Here is a 24697-nt window from a genome sequence, read left to right as displayed (position 1 = left end):
AAACACATGTTATCACGTTAATGTCATTAGAAACCGAGATTTTTAAGCCTAACAGAGGGAATATACAAGTAAAAAAATCAAAGAAATTAAAGCCCAGTAACAGTAAATTTAACTGGAAATGGTAATATAAACTTACTAATATAAACCCCTCTTTCTTTAAAAAAAAAAAGCATGCATTTTCTAGATTTGTCTACTGAAACCGTGAAGCAAAGACATCGTGAGGCATGAGCATCTTAGCATGCAAGAGTGTTCTGCCAATACCATCTCCCACTGAAAAGACTGGAGTCTATTTAAAGAAATTACTGATTCCAGGTCTGGGACAGAAAATGTACAAGATGAACATGGGACATCTTGATGTACCAGGAAGAAAGGAAGCTATCAAAGTCAACTGGGGTCAGTCCAAGGACACAGGAGCCAACTTGAAGTAGCTCTCACTGGCCTAAGATGAGACAATTTGAGCATAACAGGAAAATGACTATAATAGAATGAAGGATTTGATCCTCTCCCTCTTTTTCTTGATGAGTCTGGCTAGTGCTTTATCAATTTTGTTTATCTTCTCAAAGAACCAGCTTTTAGTTTTATTGATCTTTGCCACTGTTTTCTTCGTTTCTATTTCATTTATTTCTGCTCTGATCTTTATGATTTCTTTCCTTCTGCTAACTTTGGGTTTTGTTTGTTCTTCTTTCTCTAGTTCCTTTAGGTGTAAGGTTAGATTGTTTATTTGAGATTTTTCTTGTTTCTTGAGGTATGCCTGTATAGCTATAAACTTCCCGCTTAGAACTGCTTTTGCTGCATCCCATAGGTTTTGGATCGTCGTATTTCATTGTCATTTGTCTCTAGGTATTTTTTGTTTTCCTCTTTGCTTTCTTCAGTGATCTCTTGGTTATTTAGTAACGTACTGTTTAGCCTCCATGTGTTTGTGTATTTTACGTTTTTTTCCCTGTAATTCATTTCTAATCTCATAGCATTGTAATCAGAAAAGATGCTTGATACGATTTCAATTTTCTTAAATTTACCAAGGCTTGATTTGTGACCCAAGATGTGATCTATCCTGGAGAATGTTCCATGTGCACTTGAGAAGAAAGTGTAATCTGCTGTTTTTAGATGAAATGTCCTATAAATATCAATTAAATCTGTCTGGTCTATTGTGTCATTATTTAAAGCTTGTGTTTCCTTATTAATTTTCTGTCTGGATGATCTGTCCATTGGTGTAAGTTAGGTGTTAACGTCTTCCACTATTATTGTGTTACTGTCAATATCCTCTTTTATAGCTGTTAGCATTTGCCTTATGTATTGAGGTGCTCCTATGTTGGGTGCATATATATTTATAATTGTTATATCTTCTTCTTGGATTGATCCCTTGATCATTGTGTAGTGTCCTTCCTTGTCTCTTATAACATTCTTTATTTTAAAGTCTATTTTATCTGATGTGAGTATTGCTATTCCAGCTTTCTTTTGATTTCCATTTGCATGGAATATCTTTTTCTATCCTCTCACTTTCAGTCTGTATGTGTCCCTAGGTTTGAAGTGGGTCTCTTGTAGACAGCATATATATGGGTCTTGTTTTTGTATCCATTCAGTGAGCCTGTGTCTTTTGGTTGGAGCATTTAATCCATTCACATTTAAGGTAATTATCAATACGTATGTTCCTATTACCATTTTCTGAACTGTTTTGGGTTTGTTTTTGTAGGTCCTTTTCTTCTGTTGTGTTTCCCACTTAGAGAAGTTCCTTTAGCATTTGTTGTAGAGCTGGTTGGGTGGTGCTGAATTCTCTTAGCTTTTGCTTATCTGTAAAGCTTTTGATTTCTCCACGAAATCAGAATGAGATCCTTGCCAGGTAATCTTGGTTGTAGTTTCTTCCCTTTTGTCACTTTATATATATCATGCCACTCCTTTCTGGCTTGTAGAGTTTCTGCTGAGAAATCAGCTGTTGACCTTATGGGAGTTCCTTTGTATGTTATTTGTCATTTTCCCTTGTTGTTTTTAATAATTTTTCTTTGTCTTTAATTTTTGTCAATTTGATTACTATGTGTCTCGGTGTGTTTCTCCTTGGGTTTATCCTGCCTGCGTCTCTCTGTGCTTCCTGGACTTGGGTGGCTATTTCCCTTCCCATGTTAAGGAAGTTTTTGACTATAATGTCCTCAAATATTTTCTCAGGTCCTTTCTCTCTCTCTTCTCCTTCTGGGACCCCTATAATGCACCTGTTGGAGTATTTAATGTTGTCCCAGAGGTCTCTTAGTCTGTCTTCATTTCTTTTCATTTTTCTTTCTTTATTCTGTTCTGCAGTAGTGAATTCCACCATTCTGTCTTCCAGGTCACTTATCCGTTCTTCTGCCTCAGTTATTTGCTATTGATTCCTTCTAGTGTATATTTCATTTCATCTGTTGTATTGCTTATCTCTGTTTGTTCTTTAATTCCTATCTAGTTGTATGTTCTTGAATTCTTCTAGGTCTTTGTTAAGCATTTCTTGCACCTTCTCAATCTTTTCTTCCATTCTTTTTCTGAGGTCCTGGATCATCTTCACTATCATTATAATGAATTCTTTTTCTGGAAGGTTGCCTATCTCCACTTCATTTAGTTTTTTTTCTGGGGTTTTGTCTTGTTCCTTCATCTGGTACATAGTCCTCTGCCTTTTCATTTTGTCTACCTTTATGTGACGGTGGTTTTCGTTCCACAGGCTGCAGGATTTAGTTCTTCTTGTTTCTGCTGTCTTCTCTCTAGTGGATGAAGCTATCTAAGAGGCTTGTGCCAGCTTCCTGATGGGAGGGACTGGTGGTGGGTAGAGCTGGGTGTTGCTTTGGTGGGCAGAGCTCAGTAAAACTTTAATCCCCTTGTCTGCTGATGGGTGGGGCTGAGTTCCCTCCCTGTTGGTTGTTTGGCCTGAGGCAACCCAGCACTGGAGGCTACAGGCTCTTTGGTGGGACTAATGGTGGACTACAGGAGGGCTCATGCCAAGGAGTACTTCCCAGAGCTTCTGCTGTCAGTGTCCTTGTCCCTGTGGTGAGCCACAGACACACCCCGCCTCTGCAGGAGACCCTCCAACACTCTAGCTGGTAGGTCTGGTTCAGTCTCCTATGGGATCACTGCTCCTTCCCCTTGGGTCCTGATGTGCACCCTACTTTGAGTGTGCCCTCCAAGAGTGGAGTCTCTGTTTCCCCCTGTCCTGTTGAAGTCCTGCAATCAAATCCTGCTAGCCTACAAAGTCTGAATCTCTGGGAATTCCTTCTCCCATTGCCGGACCCAAGGAGCTCAGAACCTTCAATCCAGTGTGTGGACTTCTGTGGTATAATTGTTCTCCAGTTTGTGAGTCACCCACCAGCAATTATGGGATTTGATTTTATTGTGATTGCACCCCTCCTACCATTTCATTGAGGACTCTCCTGTGTCTTTGGAGGTGGGGTATCTTTTTTGGTGAGTTCCAGGGTCTTCCTGTTGATGATTGTTCAGCGGTTAGTTGTGATTCTGGTGCTCTTGCAAGAGGGAGTGAGAGCGCATCCTTCTACTCCGCCATCTTGAACCAATTTCAATTTTACCAATATTGTTCAAACATCAATACTCACTACTCCTGGCCATTTAGAAGAAACTTTTCCCTTGGAGCTCATTAACAATGAAAAATTTATTCCATGCTATCCAAATATGAGATTGCCTCATATATGATATATGTTAATATATGTGGCCTTCTGCCTATGAAAGGGAAGCAGGACTGCAGGGCTTGAGTGACTATTTCATGTCTTTTGAGAACATAAATCTACCCAATTTAATCTTCCAACCAACCTGCATATAAATAATAGCTACCATTTATTGAGTGCTTACTATGTGCCAAGTAATGTGCAAGTGCTTTACAAGAAATATATCTCAGTGAATTGCAGGACAGTCCCAAAAGATGGCATTTATAATTTTGAATTTACAGATGAGGAAACTCAAGCTCAGAAGAGTTAAGTAATCTGCCCTGTGATCACTGAACCAGTAAAGACCAGATTTGAACCCAGGTCTGCACGACCCCAGCAACCATGTTCTTTCCACTGTCTTATGTTGCTTCCCAAGTGTACTTTATGCAGATAACTATAGTAATATAAAGAGATATTCACTGAAATACTACTATGTGCCTACTATGTGTCTTTGGGCTAAATAATCTGTGCTGTTTTCTAATCCTTAGAATAAGGAGAATAAAGATTCCCACCTCATAGGACCAAAGTAGTTAATACATGTAAAATGCTTAGGATAGTACAGAGAACATAATAAGTGAATTGATATGAGTTCTAGGAACTGGGAATACATCAGTGAGCAAAACAGAAGTCTTTGTCTTCATAAGGCTTCATTCTGGTGAAAGGGAAAGAATAAGTAAATAAATAAACAAATAACATATATTAACTATATATATATATATACACATATGGCATTATATCTGATATATATATATCAGATATAATGCCATAGTATTGCAGGATGTAATAAGAACCATGAAGAAAAACAAAGCAAAAATGAAAGATAAAGAATGCTAGGTTGGGGCACTATTTTAAATAGGGCTATCATGGAAGGCCTCATTGAGGTAACCTTTGAGCAAAGACATGAAAGGGATGCAGTAGTGAGCCATGCAGATATTTAATGGAAAAGCGGAGGGAAAAGCAAGAGCAAAAGTCCAGCTTGCCCAGACTTTTCAAGGAACAACAAGGAGGTCTAAGGAACTGGAGTAGAGTGACCAAGGTGGGCAGTAGAAGATGAAGTCCTGGTGGGTGGGGAAATGGGGAGATTGTGCGGGATCTTGTAGGTCATTGTAAGAACTTTGACTTTCACTCCGAAGCTACTGGAGGGTTCTGAGCAAAGAGTAACATGATATGGCTCATGTTTTAAAAAAGGATCCCTCTGGCAGCTGTGTTAATAATACACTGCAGGGAGATAAGCAGTCATTCAGGAGAGACAAGATAACGGCAATAATCAAGGAAAGGGTAGCAATGGAGATGGGGAGAAGTGGTCAGATTCTGGAAATACTTTAGAGGTAGAACCCATAAGACTTCTTGAGAGATTGGATGTAGAATATGAGAGAAAGAGAGAGGTCAAGGACCGGCCTGAGCAGCTGAGAAGGTAGAGATACCGTTAACTCAAATGGAGAAAACTCAGGGAGAAGCCATGTTTAGAAATCTTTCATGCATTATTTTAAATCCTTTCAGCCTCACCTCTTATTCCAGGTGTTGCTGCAGTGACCAATTCTGTGCAGGCCTCAACCTCAAGATCATGTCCCAAGAACAATATTCCAGCACCTTGCCTCTCTCACTCCCTGCTTCTCGCGTGGGATACTGCAGAAACCAGCCCACAGTGCACATGCGCAATTAGAAGCATGTGGTGCAAGCTTAACCAATGGCAGACAGGAGCCGATAGATAAGTGCGTCCTCTTTGTTCTTCTTCACTTCAGTACAGAATTCTGAGACCCATGTCGCTAAGTCTTCTCAGAAGGTTCCACAGTATCAATCAACAAATCGCCCACTGCATTTGTCAACTCAATAATGCATCCTTGTATTGGCTTTTCCGCTTTCTCTATTTTGTTTCCCCTGGGCCCCTTAGTCTATTCCCTGAACTCATTTTCTCAAATAAACTACTAGCACCTAAGCCTTTGTTTGGGGCTCTGCTTTAAGGGGAACACTGGGCATCAAAATTGACTCCAGAGACCCTACTGTATAGCACAGGGAACTCTACTCAGTGTTCTGTGGTGACCTAAATGGGAAGGAAATCCAAAAACGAGGGGATATATGTATACATATAGCTGATTCACTTTGCTGTACAGCAGAAACTAACACAACGTTGTAAAGCGACTATAATCCGATTAAAAAAAAAGGTGACTCCAGATTGTAAAGCCTCAGTATGGGATTTTGGAGGCTGATCCTACAGCACTGATCACAAGACAATAAGGACCCCTGCTGGTGGTTAAGTAGTTGGTGGTAAATTGCAAGTGGTGACAACCCCTGGCATACAGTAGGATTGCTAATTACCAAGACTCTCTACTGTTATAGATTAGAATGAGGTGCAGACAGAAGATGAAACATTGAATTACATGTGGCTATGGTACTTGAGCGTTATGGAGCAATGATAGTCATAAAGTGGGCTGACATCTGTTAACTGCTTTGGAGATCTTAACAAAAGAAAATGACAGGCTCTATTCAGCCAACAATCAAATCATGGCACACTGTGAAAGCCAGAAGCCTCTAGGGCAGAGTAGCCACTGAGCCGACTGTGCTAAAAATCAGCTCCGACATATAATCAAAAGGGTGGCAGAGCGGCAAAAGTGTCTAAATGCACAGCCTTAAAATATTACCTGTGTCAAACCTAGGGCTCTGATAGGAAAATAATGAAACCTTGAGATCTAGAATGGGGACATTTGTGTGCACATGTCTTATACCCCCAGATTTTTTGTCATCCTCTGTGCCAAGAGACTCCTTTCTCTTGATAAAGGAAAGCAGCCTCTTCTTGTCTGGAACTACTTCAAAGAATAGGCAAGAGCCTAATTTATTACCTTAATTTTCCCAATATCTTCCCCCAACGACCACTGCCTCAAGCCTGTAACCAGGGTCAGAGCTCAGCAAACCTATGTGGGGATTGCAATCCCTGCTCCAGGGAGAACCAGACCAGAGTTCCTCAACCTCGGCACTAGTGACATTTGGGGCTGGATAATTCTTTGCTGTGGGAGCTGTCCTGTGTATTGCAGGCTGTTCAGCAGCATCCCTGCCCTCTACTCACTAGATGTTAGTAGAACCTCCTTGGTAATGACAACCAAAAATGTCTCCAGACATTACCAAACGTCCCCTGGGAGTCAAAATCATCCCAGGTGAAAACCACTGAACTACAGATGAACTCAAAAAGAATTGCAAAACTGTCTAATAGAAACCAGGGGGTTATTTGTAAGAGTGAATATTTAGAGCACTAAACCAGAGACTGCTGGACACTAAACTGGACTGCTGTTGCACATAGCCCCACTCAGGGGTGGCTTTAAAGAACAAAGGTGAAGTGAAATCTTGCCAGTTGGTAGAGCTGGGAGCAGTATTCTTTATTATTAGCTTTGTTTATAGAGAGAAGTGGCCCGAAGTACAAATATTTACAGACTCCTAGGTTTGTCTTTCCTGCCTGAAGTGACTCTGCCAACATCCATAACACCAGAATTATAGTATCCTGATCAATGCTACTTTAACAAAGGAATCCACTTTGCAGCCTCCTCCTAAAAAAAAAGGTGACAATATACACATGACCAGAGACTCCACTGATATTGCCATATCCCTCATCACTCAGAAGTAGCCAGCTTCTGATGCGGTAAATGCTTAAAACCAAACAATAAAGAGTGTCCCCAACAGCTAAAGACATAGCTCTGGAAACCCCAGAACGGGAGCAGGATTGGCCCATTTTATCATCACTTCCAGTGACGCACTCACAGAATTTGTGTTTCCTGCCTCCCAAATTTAGGCTTTGCTAGATTACAATAATTAGCTCTCCACGAGTTGGGTGGAGGATGCTTCACTGAACTTGAAACTCCCTCACTATCATTTGGTTACTTGGTTTCTCATGGCAGTAGTCACGTAGCAACGGAAAGAGTTACTACAGTAGCGGAAGTACTCAACTGTGACTGGCAAAAAATCTGGGATTGTTGCTATACAATAGCAGTAGGGAGGAATAAATCTGGAAGGAATTCAGCTGAGGCTTACCTTGGTGTTTCTGTACCCCGGGATAAGTTGAACAGGCAATTACACAATCATGGCCCAACCAGAGCAAGGTAAACAAAGGCTGAAGGTTCCAGTTACCTCGCTGAGGAAACAACCTAGATCAGCTGATGTGCTGGTGAAGGGAGGTTAGGATGGATAGTAGAGGAGGGAGTTAATGAAAACAAGCACGGTCTTGACATCAGTGTAGCAGCAGGGACTGAAGCTTATTCCACCAACTCTCTTATATTAAGTCTTCGCAGAGATAGTAGGTGGCCATCACCTTGAAGGGGACTCTGTAAAAGACCAGACGTAACAAAAGGCCAAGCAGATGTGAGTGGTACAAAGAGTGGACTGAAATGGACAGCATCTGTGTATCTTCTGTCACCACCTCAAATCCTTTCAGCCACTTATTCCAACCACTGCTGCAGCAAACTTTTCTGAAGAGAGTTTGATGAACTTTGGGCAAGTACGACATGACTGCACCTCTCTTCTTCCTCAGGACTTCTCTGATGTGGAAGTCAGCTTGGCATTCACAATTGTGCATTTGGGAAGTGTGGAGTAGTTAATGGCCAGGGGCATTAACCTTTGATCAAAGGGAGACAGGAGCTGACAGATAAATGTCTCTTCCATTCTGGCTTTCAGTGGACAGTTTTGTGAATCATCTCACGAAGCTTCCCAGAAAGTCCTAAGGGATCAAGAAAACATTCAGATATGGTGACCACGAACTCAATAATACATCCTTATACTGCCTCTCCCTCTTCCTTGTTTTACTTCCCCTCCCTCTTCTCTCACTCTTGCTCCCTGCTATCAAAGCCCCAAATAAAATACTGCACGTAAGCCTTTGTTTCAGCCTCTACTTTGAGGGGAATCCAAAGGGAGGGAAGAAAGGAGAATTTAATTTTTAGAATTTTTTTTTTTTTTTGCGGTACGCGGGCCTCTCACTGCTGTGGCCTCTCCCGTTGCGGAGCACAGTCTCCGGACGTGCAGGCTCAGCGGCCATGGCTCACGGGCCCAGCCGCTCCGCGGCACGTGGGATCCTCCCGGACCGGGGCGCGAACCGGCGTCCCCTGCATCGGCAGGCGGACTCCTAACCACTGCACCACCAGGGAAGCCCAGAAATTTTTAAAATTTAGTTTGAGATGCCTAATGGACATCCGAGTGGAAATGTTGGGGAGGCAGTGGATACACAAATCTGGAGTTCACATTGTAAAGCAACTACACTGCAGTAAATATTAATTTAAAAAACCAAAAACCTAGAGAACAACAGCAACAAATCTAGAGTTCAGGGAAGAAGTCCAGGCTTCTGAAAAGCAATTCACTTCCTAACTTTGAAGAGGGCTGTAAACATACAGGTTAAAAAAAAAGGAAGAAAAGAAAAGAGAAAGGAAAAAAAAAAGGACAAAATAGCACATGCAACTGTCATATAAAGAGTGTCCACAGTAACCATTCTGGGACTGAGCAGGAAGGACCCAAGAGGTCTTTCTAAAGATCAGATCAGATCCTGCTCTTAAAAGGGAAGTCATTCAATGAAACTGAAAAGCATTTCAAGTAGCATTGACTAGAGCATATTAATCTCAGTAGCAAACAGGTCCCTACTATGTCTGATTTTTCCACCAAATTATATCTTCAGCCAAACACTGAAAGATACTTTGCACAGCTCATTTGTCCCGTTCTCAGTGAATCCATCTTGACAGAGTGAGTTACACCCTCTTTTGCATTCCTATGGCACTACATCTCTTTTTTTCTACTTTTGTTGTTTACTTTACCACACTAGACTGTAATTTATCCCTCTATTTAATTCTGTCTCTCCAATGACGGTGTGTCCCCTTCTTAGTGGGATCCCTGTCTTTGTATCTCCAGCACCTAATACAGTGTCCAGCATTGAGGTGGCTCTGTTTTCAAATGAACGAATGCTTGCATTGAATGGGTCCCTGCAGAACCCATGCAAAGGATGGTGTTGAGCTAGACCAAAGACGTCGCTCCTCTGAATTACCAGCACATTTATCGGACCTGTATCTCTCTTTGGTCATTTATTTTGTCTTATTTTACATGTATTTTTATGTATACCTTGTTTGGCCCTACCATACCAGGAACGTCTTCAGGTTGAGATTCATGTCTGAATCACCTCTGCACCTCGATCAAAGTGCCTGGCATAAAACAGGTGCCAAACATATGGAATAAATAAATCACTTGCCTTGCAACCAGCAACACTGGCATCACCTGTGCTTCTCAAACTTAAACGTGCACAGCCGTCATCTCGTTAAGGTGTAGATTACCATTCAGTAGATCTGAAGTAAGCCCCAGAGGCTGCATTTTCTAAAGAACCCCCAGATGATGCCCAAGCAGCTGGTCCACAGACCACATTTTAAAATACCAACGTCACTGTATCAATGGTTCTCCACCATAGCTGCATATTAGAATTTTCCCCAAAGATGTGAAAAGTGCTGGTGGGAACTTCCCTGGTGGTCCAGTGGTTAGGACTCCCCCCTTCCATTGAAGGGGGTGCGAGTGCGATTGCTGGTGGGGGAACTAATATCACGCGTGCCGCGGGCCTAAAAAAGTAAAAAAAAAAAATTTTTTAAGTGCTGGTGTCTTGGTTCCCAGCGTCCCCCCCCCCCAATTCTGATTTAACTCATTTAAGCTCTCCATGCCATAAGCAGCAAGTATCTAGAGTTAACAAAGCTTTATGTGTGCAAGAAAGAAAACATGTAATCGCATATCTTCTTAGATGAACTGCTGAAAACAGCTGAATAAATAACTCTTCAAGAGAAACTAACACGCAGTACCAAATGCCCCAGCTCCCGAGTCAGCCTCCGAGCGACGGAATCCCGCCCCAGCCTGTCTTAGACGCTCCCCTACGGCGACACCTGACCCCACCCCTCGCCAAGGCCTCTGCCGCGACTCCTTCCGGCTCCACCCGACCGACTTCCGGCGCGGAGGCTGGTCACGTGCCCGGATATGGGAGGTGGGCCCGAGCGGCCGCTTCCGGTTGGCCGCTCGACCGAGGAGCGCATCCTCGTAGCCGTGGCCGCTTCAGCCCCGTCCCATCTCTGTCGTGGAGGATCCGCCTCGGCACAGGCGGGCTCGGTCCGGCCTTGCGGTAAGCCTTCGGCCGCGGCTGCCGGGCAGTCCTGGCGGCGGCGCACCTACGAGCGGACGGGTGGACGCCAGGGTCCTGAGGCTCCTCAGTTCCGCTGCTCCTCAGTTCCGCTGCTGGCCCAGCACCGGGGGGTCGGGTGCCGCTCCCTCCGCCGTCAGGGCCTTCTTCTCTTCCTGCCTGTCTGGGTAAGACGCAGAGTCCGGTAGGAGCATCCCCCGCCCCGGGGGGCTGGGAGTGCAATCCTGACACCCCTTTCCAGTTTCGCCCATGAAAACCTGATTTCACTGTAAAAAACGGCCCTGATCCGTTTGCTCTCTGGCGTGAACCAGGAGGGGTCCAAATCCACATTTTCTAATAAATCTTTTAAGTGCATTTCCCTGGCTCCAGGCACCTTGTTCTTTTCTGGAGGACAGTGCTCCACGCGCTAAGGTGTCTCGAGAGCATACAAGGCCCAGCCCACACTCACTCACTGACATGGCACTCCTACAGGCAAGTTACCTGCCACACCCTGTAATGATCCAGCTGAATTTAAGAAAACAAGAACCAGCGTGTAGAGTATTGTGGCTGACTGCCACTGGAACATGGTCATACATGGGTTCTTAAACGGGGGAAATAGTTTTGGAGGACCTCTAATGGTTCATTCACTGACTTACAAAAAATGTACTGTAAAGACTGGAGAGTTAATCACTTCACCCTGAGAATGTAGATGCCATTGGAGGCATGGCTCTTCCTGTCTTCATGGACACATCTGTCATATACACCACTGTAACCTAGAATTGTGCCTGGCACTTCGCAGGCATCGATATTTGCCAAATGAATGAGAATCGCATAGTGCTTTTCATTATGACTAACTCCTTTATGAACTCTGCCCAGTCCAGTCTTGTTTTACCACTTACCATACAGTCAGTCCTTTGTTTTTGACCAAAGAGGGTCTGGGTGGTAGATGCTGACCACTATTAGTCATTCATTTAACCAGTTTTTACTATTCAGTTCAAGTTACCGCAAGAGATATTTGTTGAGTACCCACTAATAAAGGACATAAAAATAAAAAAAAATAAAGGACACAGAACTATGCTAAAACACCCCCCATCCCTCCTTTCTTTCAAGAGAGTTGTTGAGATCCAGGAGCTTGTGATTTTACGAACCAGTTGGATAGCAAGTGCTTGATTGTTTAGTAAATGCAATAAGTGCTGTAGCAGTTGAGAGGAGAGATCAGTTTGGATTAAGATCTTTATTGAATCAACTTCATATAAATTATGGAGTGTAATTAGGGTTTGGATACATGATACTCCCTGCATGGAAAAGCTCCTAAGCAAAGATTTAAAGACCAGAATGAACAGAGAGCTTGGAGTGGAAGGTTTGTATTTGGGAACATTAGGAAAATGTTGAGCAAGGTTATATCGTGATGAAAGCTATGTTTTAATATTATTTGTCGAGAGCTTTGGGGTTGTAGAAGCTTGCAAAGAGGTAACCAGATGCTGTGGTGTTTAATAGATGTGGTTGATGTGAACCTGGGTTAGTGTATTGGCAGCAGGAGCAGGAAGGATAAATTATGTGTAGATGAAGGAAAATCAGCAGAATGCTTTAGTTGTCATGTTATTTGGTGCTATCATTTTGGTTAATTTATTAAATGCCTGGTATGTCTTTGCCAAGTTCTTGGAATACAAAGATGAATAAGACGTGGTCTTGCCTGCAAGGAAATGCTTTTAATGGGGGAGAGAATACAACTAGCTAGACAATATGGTTTGTAAGTACTATGTTAGCAGAATAGAGGGGAATATTAGAGAAGTGGGAAAGGAATTTTTTTTTTTCTTTGAGTGTGTGACTACTTCACAGAAGAGGTGACATTTCAGCAGGATCTTAAGGATGGATTGGAATTTCCCAGGGAGAAAAGAATTTCAGGAAAAAGAAATTGCACAAACAAGAGCCTAGAGACAGAAAAGCAAACTGGTCAGTATCCAGCGTAGCTTGGGCGTAGGATAGAGTTGAGCTTTTAACACAGTGTGTAGGCCCTAGAATGTATTAAGGGATAGTAACATGGCCATTTTATAATAGGTGGAATGGAGGCTAGGTTGGGTAAAAATGTAGAGAGATGAAGAAGAAAGCAGTTGAGGAAACTTGATCTTCATAGCTTCTATATTCTCTGCAGGGTAGATGGTGAAGCCATTTGCAGAGAGGGAGGTGGCTGACACTAGAATTGGGGGTTGAAGGAGAGAAATAAGGACTTGCAATACTGATGGGGAGTAGGAAGAGGAATCATCAAAGAAGGTATTAAGGAATTGCTGAGCAACTTTGAAAGTTTAGCTTTAATTGGATTTAAATATTTGTAATGAGTGCAGTGAACATGGATATGAGGCCTTCTTAAATGGCATATGGTAGCCAAGAGAAGTAGAGAAAAAAGACAGTTTATGGAGATTGGTGGACAGTGAACTGGTCTACAAATGGAGCAAGATGTTGAAGGGGATAGTGTGGGCGTAGGGAAATGAACACTGCCTCTAGGCTAGGTTGGAAAAGAAATTAAGCTTGGAGAGGCCAAATGGACTAGGAGAACAGGAAGGAGGGGGCCGTCAGGAGACTAGAGGCAGAGATGAGGTGAAAGAGGGATAGACGTGTGAGTTTTGTGAGAAAAGCAATTTTTTGAGTTGGAGCAGAGATAGAAGTTTTACAGATTGAGTAAAATATAGGAGATACCTATAGTTTACAAAAGTGTCCATGTGTTATAAAAATTCACTCTAAGTCATTTATTTAAAACTCATAATTTCTTCATTTTCCCATAGAAGCAGTGTTAGAACTAGGAGTTAATTTCCTAAGCAAGCTCACACGTATGAAATACTATACATCTGCATTGGAAATAATAATGTATATACATACAAATATATATATACAGTATATTAAAAAAATAAAGTTGCAATGAGTTTTTTTGAAATATGTAACTTAAGTTATATTTGAAAAAAGATGATTAATATACCATAAAATTCACCTTTTTTCAGTATATAATTCAGCGGTTTCCAGTATATTCAAAGGGTTATAAAAACATCACTACTACCTAATTCAAGGACATTTTCATCACCCCAAAAAGAAGCCCCATACGCATTAGCAGTCACTCCCCATTCCTCCTTGCCCTCAGCCCCTGGCAACCACAAATCAATCCATCTGTATGGATTTGTCTACTCTGGACATTTCACATAAATGGAATCATAAAATATGTAGTTCTTTGTAACTGGCTTCTTTCACTTAGCATCATGTTTTCAGGATTCACTGATGTTGTAGTATGTATCAGTACTTTGTTCCTTTTTTATGGCCAAATAATATTCTACTGTATGGATATATTTCATTTTGCTGTTCATCAGGACATTTGAGATGTTTCCACATTTTGACTGTGGTGAACAATACTGCTATGGACATTTAGGTACACGATTTTGTGTGGACATATGTTTAGCAGTTCTCTTGAGTATATACTATATACCTAGGAGTGGAATTGCTGGGTCATATGGTAAACCATATTTAACTTTTTGAGGAACCACCAAGCTGTTTTCTGAAGTGGCTGCAGCATTTTATAATCACCAGCAATATATGAGACTTCCTTTTTCTCCACACCTTTACCAACACTTGTCTTTTTAATTTTTAGCCATCCTAGCGGTGTAAAGTGGTAGGTATCTCAATGTGGTTTGATTTGCATTTCCCTAATGGCTAATGTTGCACATCTTTCCATGTGCTTATTGGCCATTTGTATCTCTTCCTTGGAGAAATGTCTGTTCAGATCCTTTGCTCAGTTTTTAACTGTGATACTTGTCTTTTTATTGTTGAGTTGTAAGAGTTCTTTATATAGGAAATTTATATTTGAGGATTGGGCATGGGTTTTTACATTTTTTCCTAAATTTTTAAAAAATATTATAATATTTGGTGAACACTTCCAAAGATTTTAGAGTTTGATATCACTGGTTCTCTAATTTCTTTTCCAAACATACAGCTTTTTATTTTTATGATGTAGGTGTACTAGTGTATTAAATCATTCATCCTACACTTATTTGCCATAAATAAGATCATTTTTTTAATCCTAAATGGAACAATGTAAGATAGAATGATTTTGAGAGTGAGTATAATATCTATACTGTGAATTTTTTCAGTTGAGTAAAGATGACAGCAATCAAGCACGCATTACAAAGAGACATTTTTACACCAAATGACGAACGCCTGCTGAGTATTGTCAATGTCTGCAAAGCAGGAAAAAAGAAAAAGAACTGTTTTTTGTGTGCCACAGGTGGGTATTTAGTAAGTCAAGGTTCTTGTTTGGCATTCTTTTATTCCCTAGGGGTCATTTCCTCATTGTTTAAAATATTCTTGGACTTCCCTGGTGGTCCAGTGGTTAATCTGCCTTCCAGTGCAGGGGACATGCCTTCTATCTCTGGTCAGGGAACTAAGATCCCACGTGCCACGGGGCAGCTAAGCCTGCGCACCACAACTAGAGAAGCCTGTGTGCTGCAGTGAAAGATCCTGCATCCCACAAAGAAGATCCTGTGAACTGCAATTAAGACCTGATGCAGCCAAATAAATAAATTTAAAAAATAAAAGAATGACCATGTATCACTTTAAAAAAAAAAAGAAATTCAATTTCAAAAATAAATAAATTAAATAAAATATTCTCATTGTTTCTGTGACTGGAAAATCGGGCCAACAAATTCGTTTTTTTTCAATTGTCTTTAATTAAATCTTGAGTAGATACAAAAGTATTTCTTTTTAAAAAATATTTATTTATTTATTTTTGGCTGCGTTGGGTCTTTGTTGCTGCACGTGGGCTTTCTCTAGTTGCCATGCGCTTCTCATTGCGGTGGCTTCTTTTGTTGTGGAGCACGGGCTCTAGGTGCTTGGGCTTCAGTAGTTGTGGCACGCGGGCTCAGTAGTTGTGGCTCAGGACTCTAGAGCACAGGCTCAGTAGTTGTGACGCACAGGCTTCGTTGCTCCGTGGCATGTGGGATCTTCCCAGACCAGGGATCAGACTCGTGTTCCCTGCACTGGCAGGCAGATTCTTAACCACTGCACCACCAGGGAAGTCCCACAAAAGTATTTCTGTAACATACATACAAGGTGTGAACACTTGTGTATACCACTGTCCAGAATAAGAAGAATTTTACCATTACCTTTGAAGTCTCCTGTGTGCCCTGCCCTGCTCCCATTCCCTTCCCTCCCTCATTAAGAGGTAACTAGTATCCTGAGTTTTGATTTACTCTTTCCTTGCTTTTCTTTATCATTTTATCATATGTGTTTGTAATCTCGAATATACATTGTTATATTTGCGTGTCTTTGAACTTTACATAAATTGAATCATAGCACAGGTATTCATTTGTGACTTTTTCCACTCAACAGTATGTTTGTGAGTGTTATCTCTTGTTTTTCTCCCATAGCTGTAATTCTTTCATTTCCACTGCTGTGTAGTATTCTACTCTGAGAGTACTGCTGTTTACTTACCCATCTTACCAGTGATGACCAGGAGGTTTGTTTCCAGATTTTGCTGTTCGGGCAGCACTTCTGTGAGCATGTTTGTCCTTGTCTGCCAGTGTACACAGGCAAGAATCTTCTAGGGTGGACACCTAAATGTGAGCTTGCTGGGTCATAGGCAGTGAATGGTCAACACTACCCTAATACCAGATTATTTTCAAAAGTAGTTGTACTGGTTTTCACTCCCACAAGCAGTGTGTGTTTCGGGTTCTCCACATCCTAGTCTAAACTTGGTTTTGACAGGCTGTTGTTTCCAATCTGGTGGGTGTGAAATAGAATCTCATGGTTTTAAATTGCATTTCCCTGAATAATAATGAGATTGAGCCTCTTTTCATGGATTTATTAGCCATTAATTTTCTTGCCTAAGAAATTTGCCTGTTTAAGCCTTTTACTCGTTTTTCTATTCTGTTGGTTGTCCTTTTACCGATTTCTTTAAGTTCTGTATGTAATTTGGATACTAATTTGCTGATTGTATGCATCCCAGTTTATGGCTTATCTTTTCACTTTTTGTGATGCTTTTTAATGAAATCAGATTAATCAGTCTGATCATTTATGGCTTCCCCTTTTTGTGTCTTATTTAAGATATCCTTCCATACCCTGGAGTAATAAAAGTATTCTCCTATACTACATTCTACAAGTTTTATAATTTTACCTTTCACATTTCAGTCTTTGATTTACCTGTGTCCATGTTTATAGTGATGAGTGTGAGTGTGTTTGTTTCTGGGTCCGTTCTTATATCTGGATATTATGTTGTCTTGTGGGTATTTTGTTTTTTCATCTGAATTTTAGAATCAAGTTCCAAATTTTGTTGGGAGTTTGATTGGAATTGTTTTGAATCTGTAGTTCACTTTGGAGAGAACTTGCATTTTGTGATATTAAGTCTTCTTGTTCATGAATATGGTGTGGTTCTCCATTTATCTTGGTCTTCTTTAATGCCTTGTAATAAGGTTTATAGTTTTAAAGACTTTCAATAAGTTTTATGATTTTATTATTACTATTTTTTAATGTTTATTTATTTATTTGGCTGCGCCGGGTCTTAGTTGCAGCACAAGGGATCTTTGTTGCCACATGTGGGATCTTTAGTTGCAGCATGTGGGCTCTTAGTTGCGGCATGCGGGATTTAGTTACCTGACCAAGGCTCAAACCTGGGCCCCCTGCATTGGGAGCACGGAGTCTTAACCACTGGACCACCAGGGAAGTCCCAAGTTTTATAATTTTAAAGGCTTTGCACATGTGTTCATATTTTATATTTACCCCTAGATATTTATTTATTCCTAGATTTTTAATACTATCGTAAATAATAACTCCTGTTAGCATTAATACATTTTTAAGACTTTATTTTTTTTAGAGCAGCTTTAGGTTTATAAGAAAATTGAGAGGTAGGTACAGAGATTTCCCTTATGCCCCTTTCCCCACACATGCATAGCCTTTCGCTTTGTTAACACTACTCACCACAGTGGTACATTTGTTACCAAGAATGAACCTACGTTAACAAATCATAATCACCCAAAGTCCATGGTTTACTGTAGGTTTCACTCTTGGTGTTGGGTTTGGACAAATGGATAATGTCATATAGAGTATTTTAACTGCCCTAAAAATCCTCCATGCTCTGCCTGTTCATCTCTTCCCCAATCCCTGGCAACCACTGATCTTCTTACTGTCTCCACAATTTTGCCTTTTCCAGAATGTCATATAGTAATTGGAATCAAATAGTATGTAACCTTCTCAGATTGGTTTCTTTCACTTAGTAATATGCATTTAACTTTCCTCCATGTGTTTTCATGGCTTATAGCTCATTTCTTTTTAGTGCTGCATAACATTCCATTGTCTAGATGTACCACAGTTTATTTATCCATTCACCTACTGAAGGACATCTTGGTTGCTTTCAAGTTAGCAGTTATAAATAAAGCAGCTATAAACATCCGTGTGCAGGTTTTTGTGTGGACCTATGTTTTCAGCTCCTTTGGGTAAATACTAAGGAATGCAGTTGCTGGATGATATGGTAAGAGTACGTTTAGTTTTGTTAGGAAACTGCCAAACTCTCCTCCAAAGTGACTGTACCTTTTTTTTTTTTTCCGGTATGCGGGCCTCTCACTGTTGTGGCCTCTCCCGTTGCGGAGCACAGGCTCTGGATGCGCAGGCTCAGCGGCCATGGCTCATGGGCCCAGCCGCTCTGCGGCATGTGGGAACTTCCAGGACCGGGGCACGAACCCGTGTCCTCTGCATCAGCAGGCGGACTCTCAACCACTGCGCCACCAGGGAAGCGCCCTGTACCATTTTTAATTCCCACTGTCAGTGAATGACAGTGCATGTTGCTTCACATCCTCACCAGCATTTGGTGTTGTCAGTGCTCTGGATTTTGGCCGTTCTAATAGGTGTGTAGTGGTATCTCGTTGTCATTTGAATTTACGTTTCCCTGATGACATATGCTATGGAGCATCTTTTCATATGCTTATTTGTGGTCTATATATCTTCTTTGGTCGGGTGTCTGTCAAGGTCTTTGGCCCATGTTTTTAATCTGAATTTTTTTTCTTATTTTTGAGTTTTAAGAGTTTTACTTCTCAAGTAATCTGCCTCTGACCTTCTAGTCTGATTTAGATTCTTCCATTAGTATTCTGTGTATTCCTCAGTCATAGCATTTGTTATGAAATACTATTCCTGTTTTAGTATTGTGTACAGATGCCTGACAGCTGTGTTTGCAATGAATTAATGAAGAATGAGGAAATGAATAATGTCTCTAATGAAAGTGTGTGTTTTATTCAACAGTGACAACTGAACGCCCCGTGCAGGTGAAGGTGGTCAAAGTCAAGAAATCTGATAAAGGAGATTTCTACAAAAGGCAGATTGCTTGGGCCCTTCGAGACCTTGCTGTGGTAGATGCCAAGGATGCTATTAAAGTATGTTTTTGTTAGTTCTTCGACATGAATTCAGAAAGTGTCTTTCATTTTTATAACATAGTGTGTTGTCTTCTAAGATGATCTAGACTTGTTTTGTGACCCTGTAGTTCACCACCTAACCAGCAATTAGTCTAAAGTGTATTATCCAACCTTCCATTCTCTCACTTCTCATTCGCAGGCTACTTAAAATAAATATGTATGTAAGCTTGTTTCATTGTTTGTGCTTTTTTTTTTTTAGCTACAGTTATGTTTGTTCACAGGCTACATAACTAGAGCAAAATAACCTTGACTGTACATTTCTGTATTTAGATTAGGTATACTTAGTATAAAATCCATAAATTAGTATGGATTTTAAAGTGGTGTGTTGTGTGAGTAGTTTTTAAAAAAAATCATTGTTTTGGTAAAACCTAGTTCAGAAATCACAGAAAATATAACCAAAGTGAATCTTCCTTAGGTAGTCCTTAAAAATAATGTAGAAGCACCAGCTGAGGCAGCCAAGCTGGCCCTCTGAAGCTATGGTTTGAATATTGTGGCTCAAGTGATGGCAGTGATAGTGAGTTTCACCCCTTATTTTAAGGACTTTGAAGAATAAGATATAAGACATTAAATAAGATATTAATAAGATATCTTACACCTTAAGTCACACTCAAACTCCAGGAAAGTTGAATAATATGATAATCGTGATAAAGGGCCACCTTAATTCCTGACAGTTCAAGGCTTTTCACAGCAATACCCTTTTTTTAAAAAAAAAAAAGAAATAGGGCTTCCCTGGTGGCGCAGTGGTTGAGAGTCCGCCTGCCGATGCAGGGGACACGGGTTCATGCCCCGGTCTGGGAAGATCCCACATGCCGCGGAGCGGCTGGACCCGTGAGCCATGGCCGCTGAGCCTGTGCGTCCGGAGCCTGTGCTCCGCAATGGGAGAGGCCACAACAGTGAGAGGCCCGCATAACGCAAAAAAAAAAGAAAGTAGACCCCCTCAGGTTAAAGTAGGTGCTTCTTCCTCTTCAGCCTCTCTAACCCTCCCCCTCATCTTCCTCTGCAGCCCAGAGGCACCTCCAGAGCTCTAGGGAATGCCTTGCACCACATCTACTGTACTGTGGATGGTGCTGATAGCAAGGCTTACAGTACTGTAACTACATGTGTCCATTGACTGAACTCTCCAAGTCTCATACAGTGATTAAAAAGGCACAAAGAAGTGAAAACTACCTTTGTAGAGCAGTCTGATAAAATAAAAGTCTGGTTTTTTGCTGACCTGGTACAAACCTTTGAGGAACTAAAAGCTGGACAGCGTGACAGGCAGTTGAGTCAGGTGCAAGAAGATTTTTTTAATGAAGCAGAAACAGCTTTAGGAGAGTCCTGCATATCTGTAGAGTTGAGATTTCTTCCAAAATGTAGAGAATGCCTGTTCTTTAAATATTTTAGGCAAACTGGGCCTTTGCTTTATTCCTAAAAAGCACCCAGTTTTTAGAAAAATGGGGGATGTGGAAAATGGGGTCTGACAGGTGCTTTGAATGTGGGTGCATGTATATGTATTTGGAAAGAACATGAAAATGAGATTTTAAAAAGCACTTCAATTATTTAATAATTTCTGTTATTATGGGAAGGATCAAGAGTAGAGATTTTCTGTTTAAGACAAAGTACTTGAAAGGCTTTTTAGAAATTCACCTTTATTAAAAAGCCTTTTTCTCTTCAGTAGTTCCACACTTCATAACCCCGTTGACTTGTGTAATTCACTAACATTGCTGAATGCTTATTTGAATGCTTTCCTCAGCTGACACCTCATTGCTGACTTGCTTAATGGATTTTTTTTCATTTTATGCAGGCACCTTGGTGTGTGTACGCTACATATGGATATAAAACATAAAATTTTTATACATAGCCTAACAGTAGCCATTTTGCATCACACATTAATAATTTTTTAAAAAATATTATTTATTTATTTATTTTTGGCTGTGTTGCATCTTCATTGCTGCGCGCGGGCTTTCTCTAGTTGCAGTGAGCGGGGGCTACTCTTAATTGCGGTGCACGGGCTTCTCATTGTCGTGGCTTCTCTTGTTGCGAAGCACGGGATCTAGGCACACAGGCTTCAGTAGTTGTGGCACACAGGCTCAGTAGTCGTGGCTCCTGGGCTTAGTTGCTCCGCGGCATGTGGCATCTTCCCAGACCAGGGCTCGAACCCGTGTCCCCTGCATTGGCAAGCGGATTCTTAACCACTGCACCACCAGGGAAGTCCCTGCATCATGCATTGATTTGTGTGAGTGTTGCTGCTGGTGCAGTCAGCCTCTTTTATGGCATTATGTGAAATATTCCCAGGGAAGAGATCATTTCCAGTCAAGCTTCATATGAGTTGCCAAGACTCTTAGATTTCTTTATAAATACTAATGCAATTATTTTTTTTGAATTTTATTTTATTTTTTATACAGCAGGTTCTTATTAGTCATCCATTTTATACACATCAGTGTATACATGTCAATCCCAATCTTCCAGTTCATCACACACCACCACCATCACGCCCCTCCACTGCTTTCCCCCCGTGGTGTCCATACGTTTGTTCTCTACATTTGTGTCTCAATTTCTGCCCTGCAAACTGGTTCATCTGTACTATTTTTCTAGGTTCCACATATATGCGTTAATATATGATATTTGTTTTTCTCTTTTTGACTTACTTCACTCTGTATGACAGTCTCTAGATCCATCCACATCTCTACAAATGACCCAGTTTTGTTCCTTTTTATGGCTGAGTAATATTCCATTGTATATATGTACCACATCTTCTCTATCCATTCGTCTGTCGATGGGCATTTAGGTTGCTTCCATGACCTGGCTATTGTAAATAGTGCTGCAGTGAACATTGGGGTGCATGTGTCTTTTTGAATTATGGTTTTCTCTGGGTATATGCCCAGTAGTGGGATTGTTGGGTATATGGTAATTCTATTTGTAGTTTTTTAAGGAACCTCCATACTGTTCTCCATAGTGGCTGTATCAGTTTACATTCCCACCAACAGTGCAAGAGGGTTCCCTTTTCTCCACACCCTCTCCAGCATTTGTTGTTTGTAGATTTTCTGATAAAGCCCATTCTAACTGGTGTGAGGTGATACCTCATTGCAGTTTTGATTTGCATTTCTCTAATAATTAGTGATGTTGAGCAGCTTTTCATGTGCTTCTTGGCCATCTGTATGTCTTTAGAGAAACATCTATTTAGGTCTTCTGCCCATTTTTGAATTGGGTTGTTTGTTCTTTTAATATTGAGCTGCATGAGCTGTTTATATATTTTGGAGATTAATCCTTTGTCCATTGATTTGTTTGCAAATATTTTCTCCCATTTTGAGGGTTGTTTTTTGTCTTTTTTATGGTTTCCTTTGCTGTGCAAAATCTTTGAAGTTTCATTAGGTCCCACTTGTTTATTTTTGTTTTTATTACCATTACTCTAGGAGGTGGATCAGAAAAGATCTTGCTGTGATTTATGTCAAAGAGTGTTCTTCCTATGTTTTCCTCTAAGAGTCTTACAGTGTCCAGTCTTACATTTAGGTCTCTAATCTATTTTGAGTTTATTTTTGTGTATGGTGTTAGGGAGTGTTCTAATTTCATTCTTTTACATGTAGCTGTCCAGTTTTCCTGGCACCACTTACTGAAGAGACTGTCTTCTCCATTGTATATCCTTGCCTCGTTTGTCATAGATTAGTTGATCATAGGTGTGTGGGTTTATCTCTGGGCTTTCTATCCTGTTCCATTGATCAATATTTCTGTTTTTGTGCCAGTACCATATTGTCTTGATTACTGTAGCTTTGTAGTATAGTCTGAAGTCAGGGAGTCTGATTCCTCCAGTTTGTGTTTTTCCCTCAAGACTGCTTTGCCTATTTGGTGTCTTTTGTGTCTCTATACAAACTTTAAGATTTCTTGTTCTAATTCTGTTAAAAATGCCATTGGTAATTTGATAGGGATTGCATTGAATCTGTAGTTTTCTTTCGGTAGTATAGTCATTTTCACAATATTAATCCTTCCAATCCAAGAACATGGTATCTCTCCATCTGTTGGTATCATCTTTAATTTCTTTCATCAGTGTCTTATAGTTTTCTGCATAGAGGTCTTCTGTCTCCCTCGGTAGGTTTTCTCCTAGGTATTTTATTCTTTTTGTTGCAATGGTGAATGGTATTGTTTCCTTACTTTCTCTTTCTGATCTTTCATTGTTAGTGTATAGGAATGCAAGAGATTCCTGTGCATTAATTTTGTATCCTGCAACTTTACCAAATTCATTGATTAGCTCTAGTAGTTTTCTGGTAGCATCTTTAGGATTTTCTATGTATAGTATCATGTCATCTGCAAACAGTGACAGTTTTACTTCTTCTTTTCCAATTTGTATTCCTCTTATTTCTTTTTGTTCTCTGATTGCTATGGCTAGGACTTCCAAAACTATGTTGAATAGTGGTGAGAGTGGACATCCTTGTCCACAATTACCTTTTTTTAAAAAAAATTTATTAAGTATAGTTGATTTACAATGTTGTGTTAATTTCTGCTGTACAAAAAAGTGATTCAGTTATACATATATATATATATATTCTTTTTCATATTCTTTTCTATTATGGTTTATCACAGAATATTGAATATAGTTCCCTGTGCTATACAGTAGGACCTTGTTTATCTCTTCTATGTATAATAGTTTGGATCTGCTAATCCCAAACTCCCAGTACATCCCTTCCTCACCTCTCCTCCCCCTTGGCCATCACAAGTCTGGTCTCTATGTAAGTGAGTCTGTTTCTGTTTCACAGATAAGTTCATTTGTGTCACATTTTAGATTCCACATATAAGTGATATCATATGTATTTGTCCTCCGTCTGACTAACTTCACTTAGTATGATACTCTCTAGTAGCATCCATGTTGCTGCAAATGGCATTATTTCATTCTTTTTTATGGCTAAGTAGTATTTCATTGTATATATGTACCACATCATCTTTATCCATTCATTTGTCGATGGACATATAGGTTGTTTTTCTGTCGTGGCTGTGGTAAATAGTGCTGCAGTGAACATTGGGGTGCATTTATCTTTTCAAATTATAGTTTTGTCCAGGTATATGCCCAGGAATGGGATTGCTGGATCATATGGCAACTCTATTTTTAGTTCTTTGAGGAACCTCCATACTGTTTTCCATAGTGGCTGCACCAACTTATAATGCAATTACCTTTTCGTTGTAAGTGAAAGTTTTTAATCTTTTGTCACTTTAATTCTGCTTATTGAGCTATAAATTCATTAGTACATCCATGCTACTGTAATATGATTGTACCATAGGTAAGTCTTGATCCCTAAATTATCCCAGATCTTCACAGTGAAAGTCATATCACTTTCCTTGCCTACTTATGGTCTTTATTACATTTTATTCCCCCTAAATAACACTTTAAATTAATTGAATACATGTTTAGCCTTCTATAGAACATTAAAAACATTTGAGCCTATTTTTAATTCCTTGGATGTGAAGGAAAGTATACATCCATATGTTTTCATATTTTATACAGTAGTCAAGTAGTT

The 24697-nt window shown here is 40.4% G+C and overlaps 1 protein-coding gene across 5 annotated transcripts in view; it reads left to right on the top strand.

Moving 5' to 3' along the window:
• Positions 1–10652: 10652 nt before the first annotated feature.
• The window catches only part of EXOC1 (exocyst complex component 1), a 60864-nt gene continuing 46819 nt past the window's right edge, over positions 10653–24697 (top strand). For all 5 annotated transcript variants that reach the window (XM_060012492.1, XM_060012490.1, XM_060012488.1 and 2 more), the window contains exons 1-3: positions 10653–10967; positions 14910–15043; positions 19045–19175. In XM_060012492.1, the coding sequence (XP_059868475.1) occupies positions 14920–15043; positions 19045–19175 (255 nt within the window). In that variant the 5' untranslated portion in view covers positions 10653–10967; positions 14910–14919. The remainder of the gene's footprint in view (positions 10968–14909; positions 15044–19044; positions 19176–24697) is intronic.

The sequence above is a fragment of the Delphinus delphis genome, chromosome 5, assembly GCF_949987515.2.
Source record: "Delphinus delphis chromosome 5, mDelDel1.2, whole genome shotgun sequence".
NCBI classification, from domain to species: Eukaryota; Metazoa; Chordata; class Mammalia; order Artiodactyla; family Delphinidae; genus Delphinus; species Delphinus delphis.
This window is presented reverse-complemented; position numbering and strand designations above follow the sequence as displayed.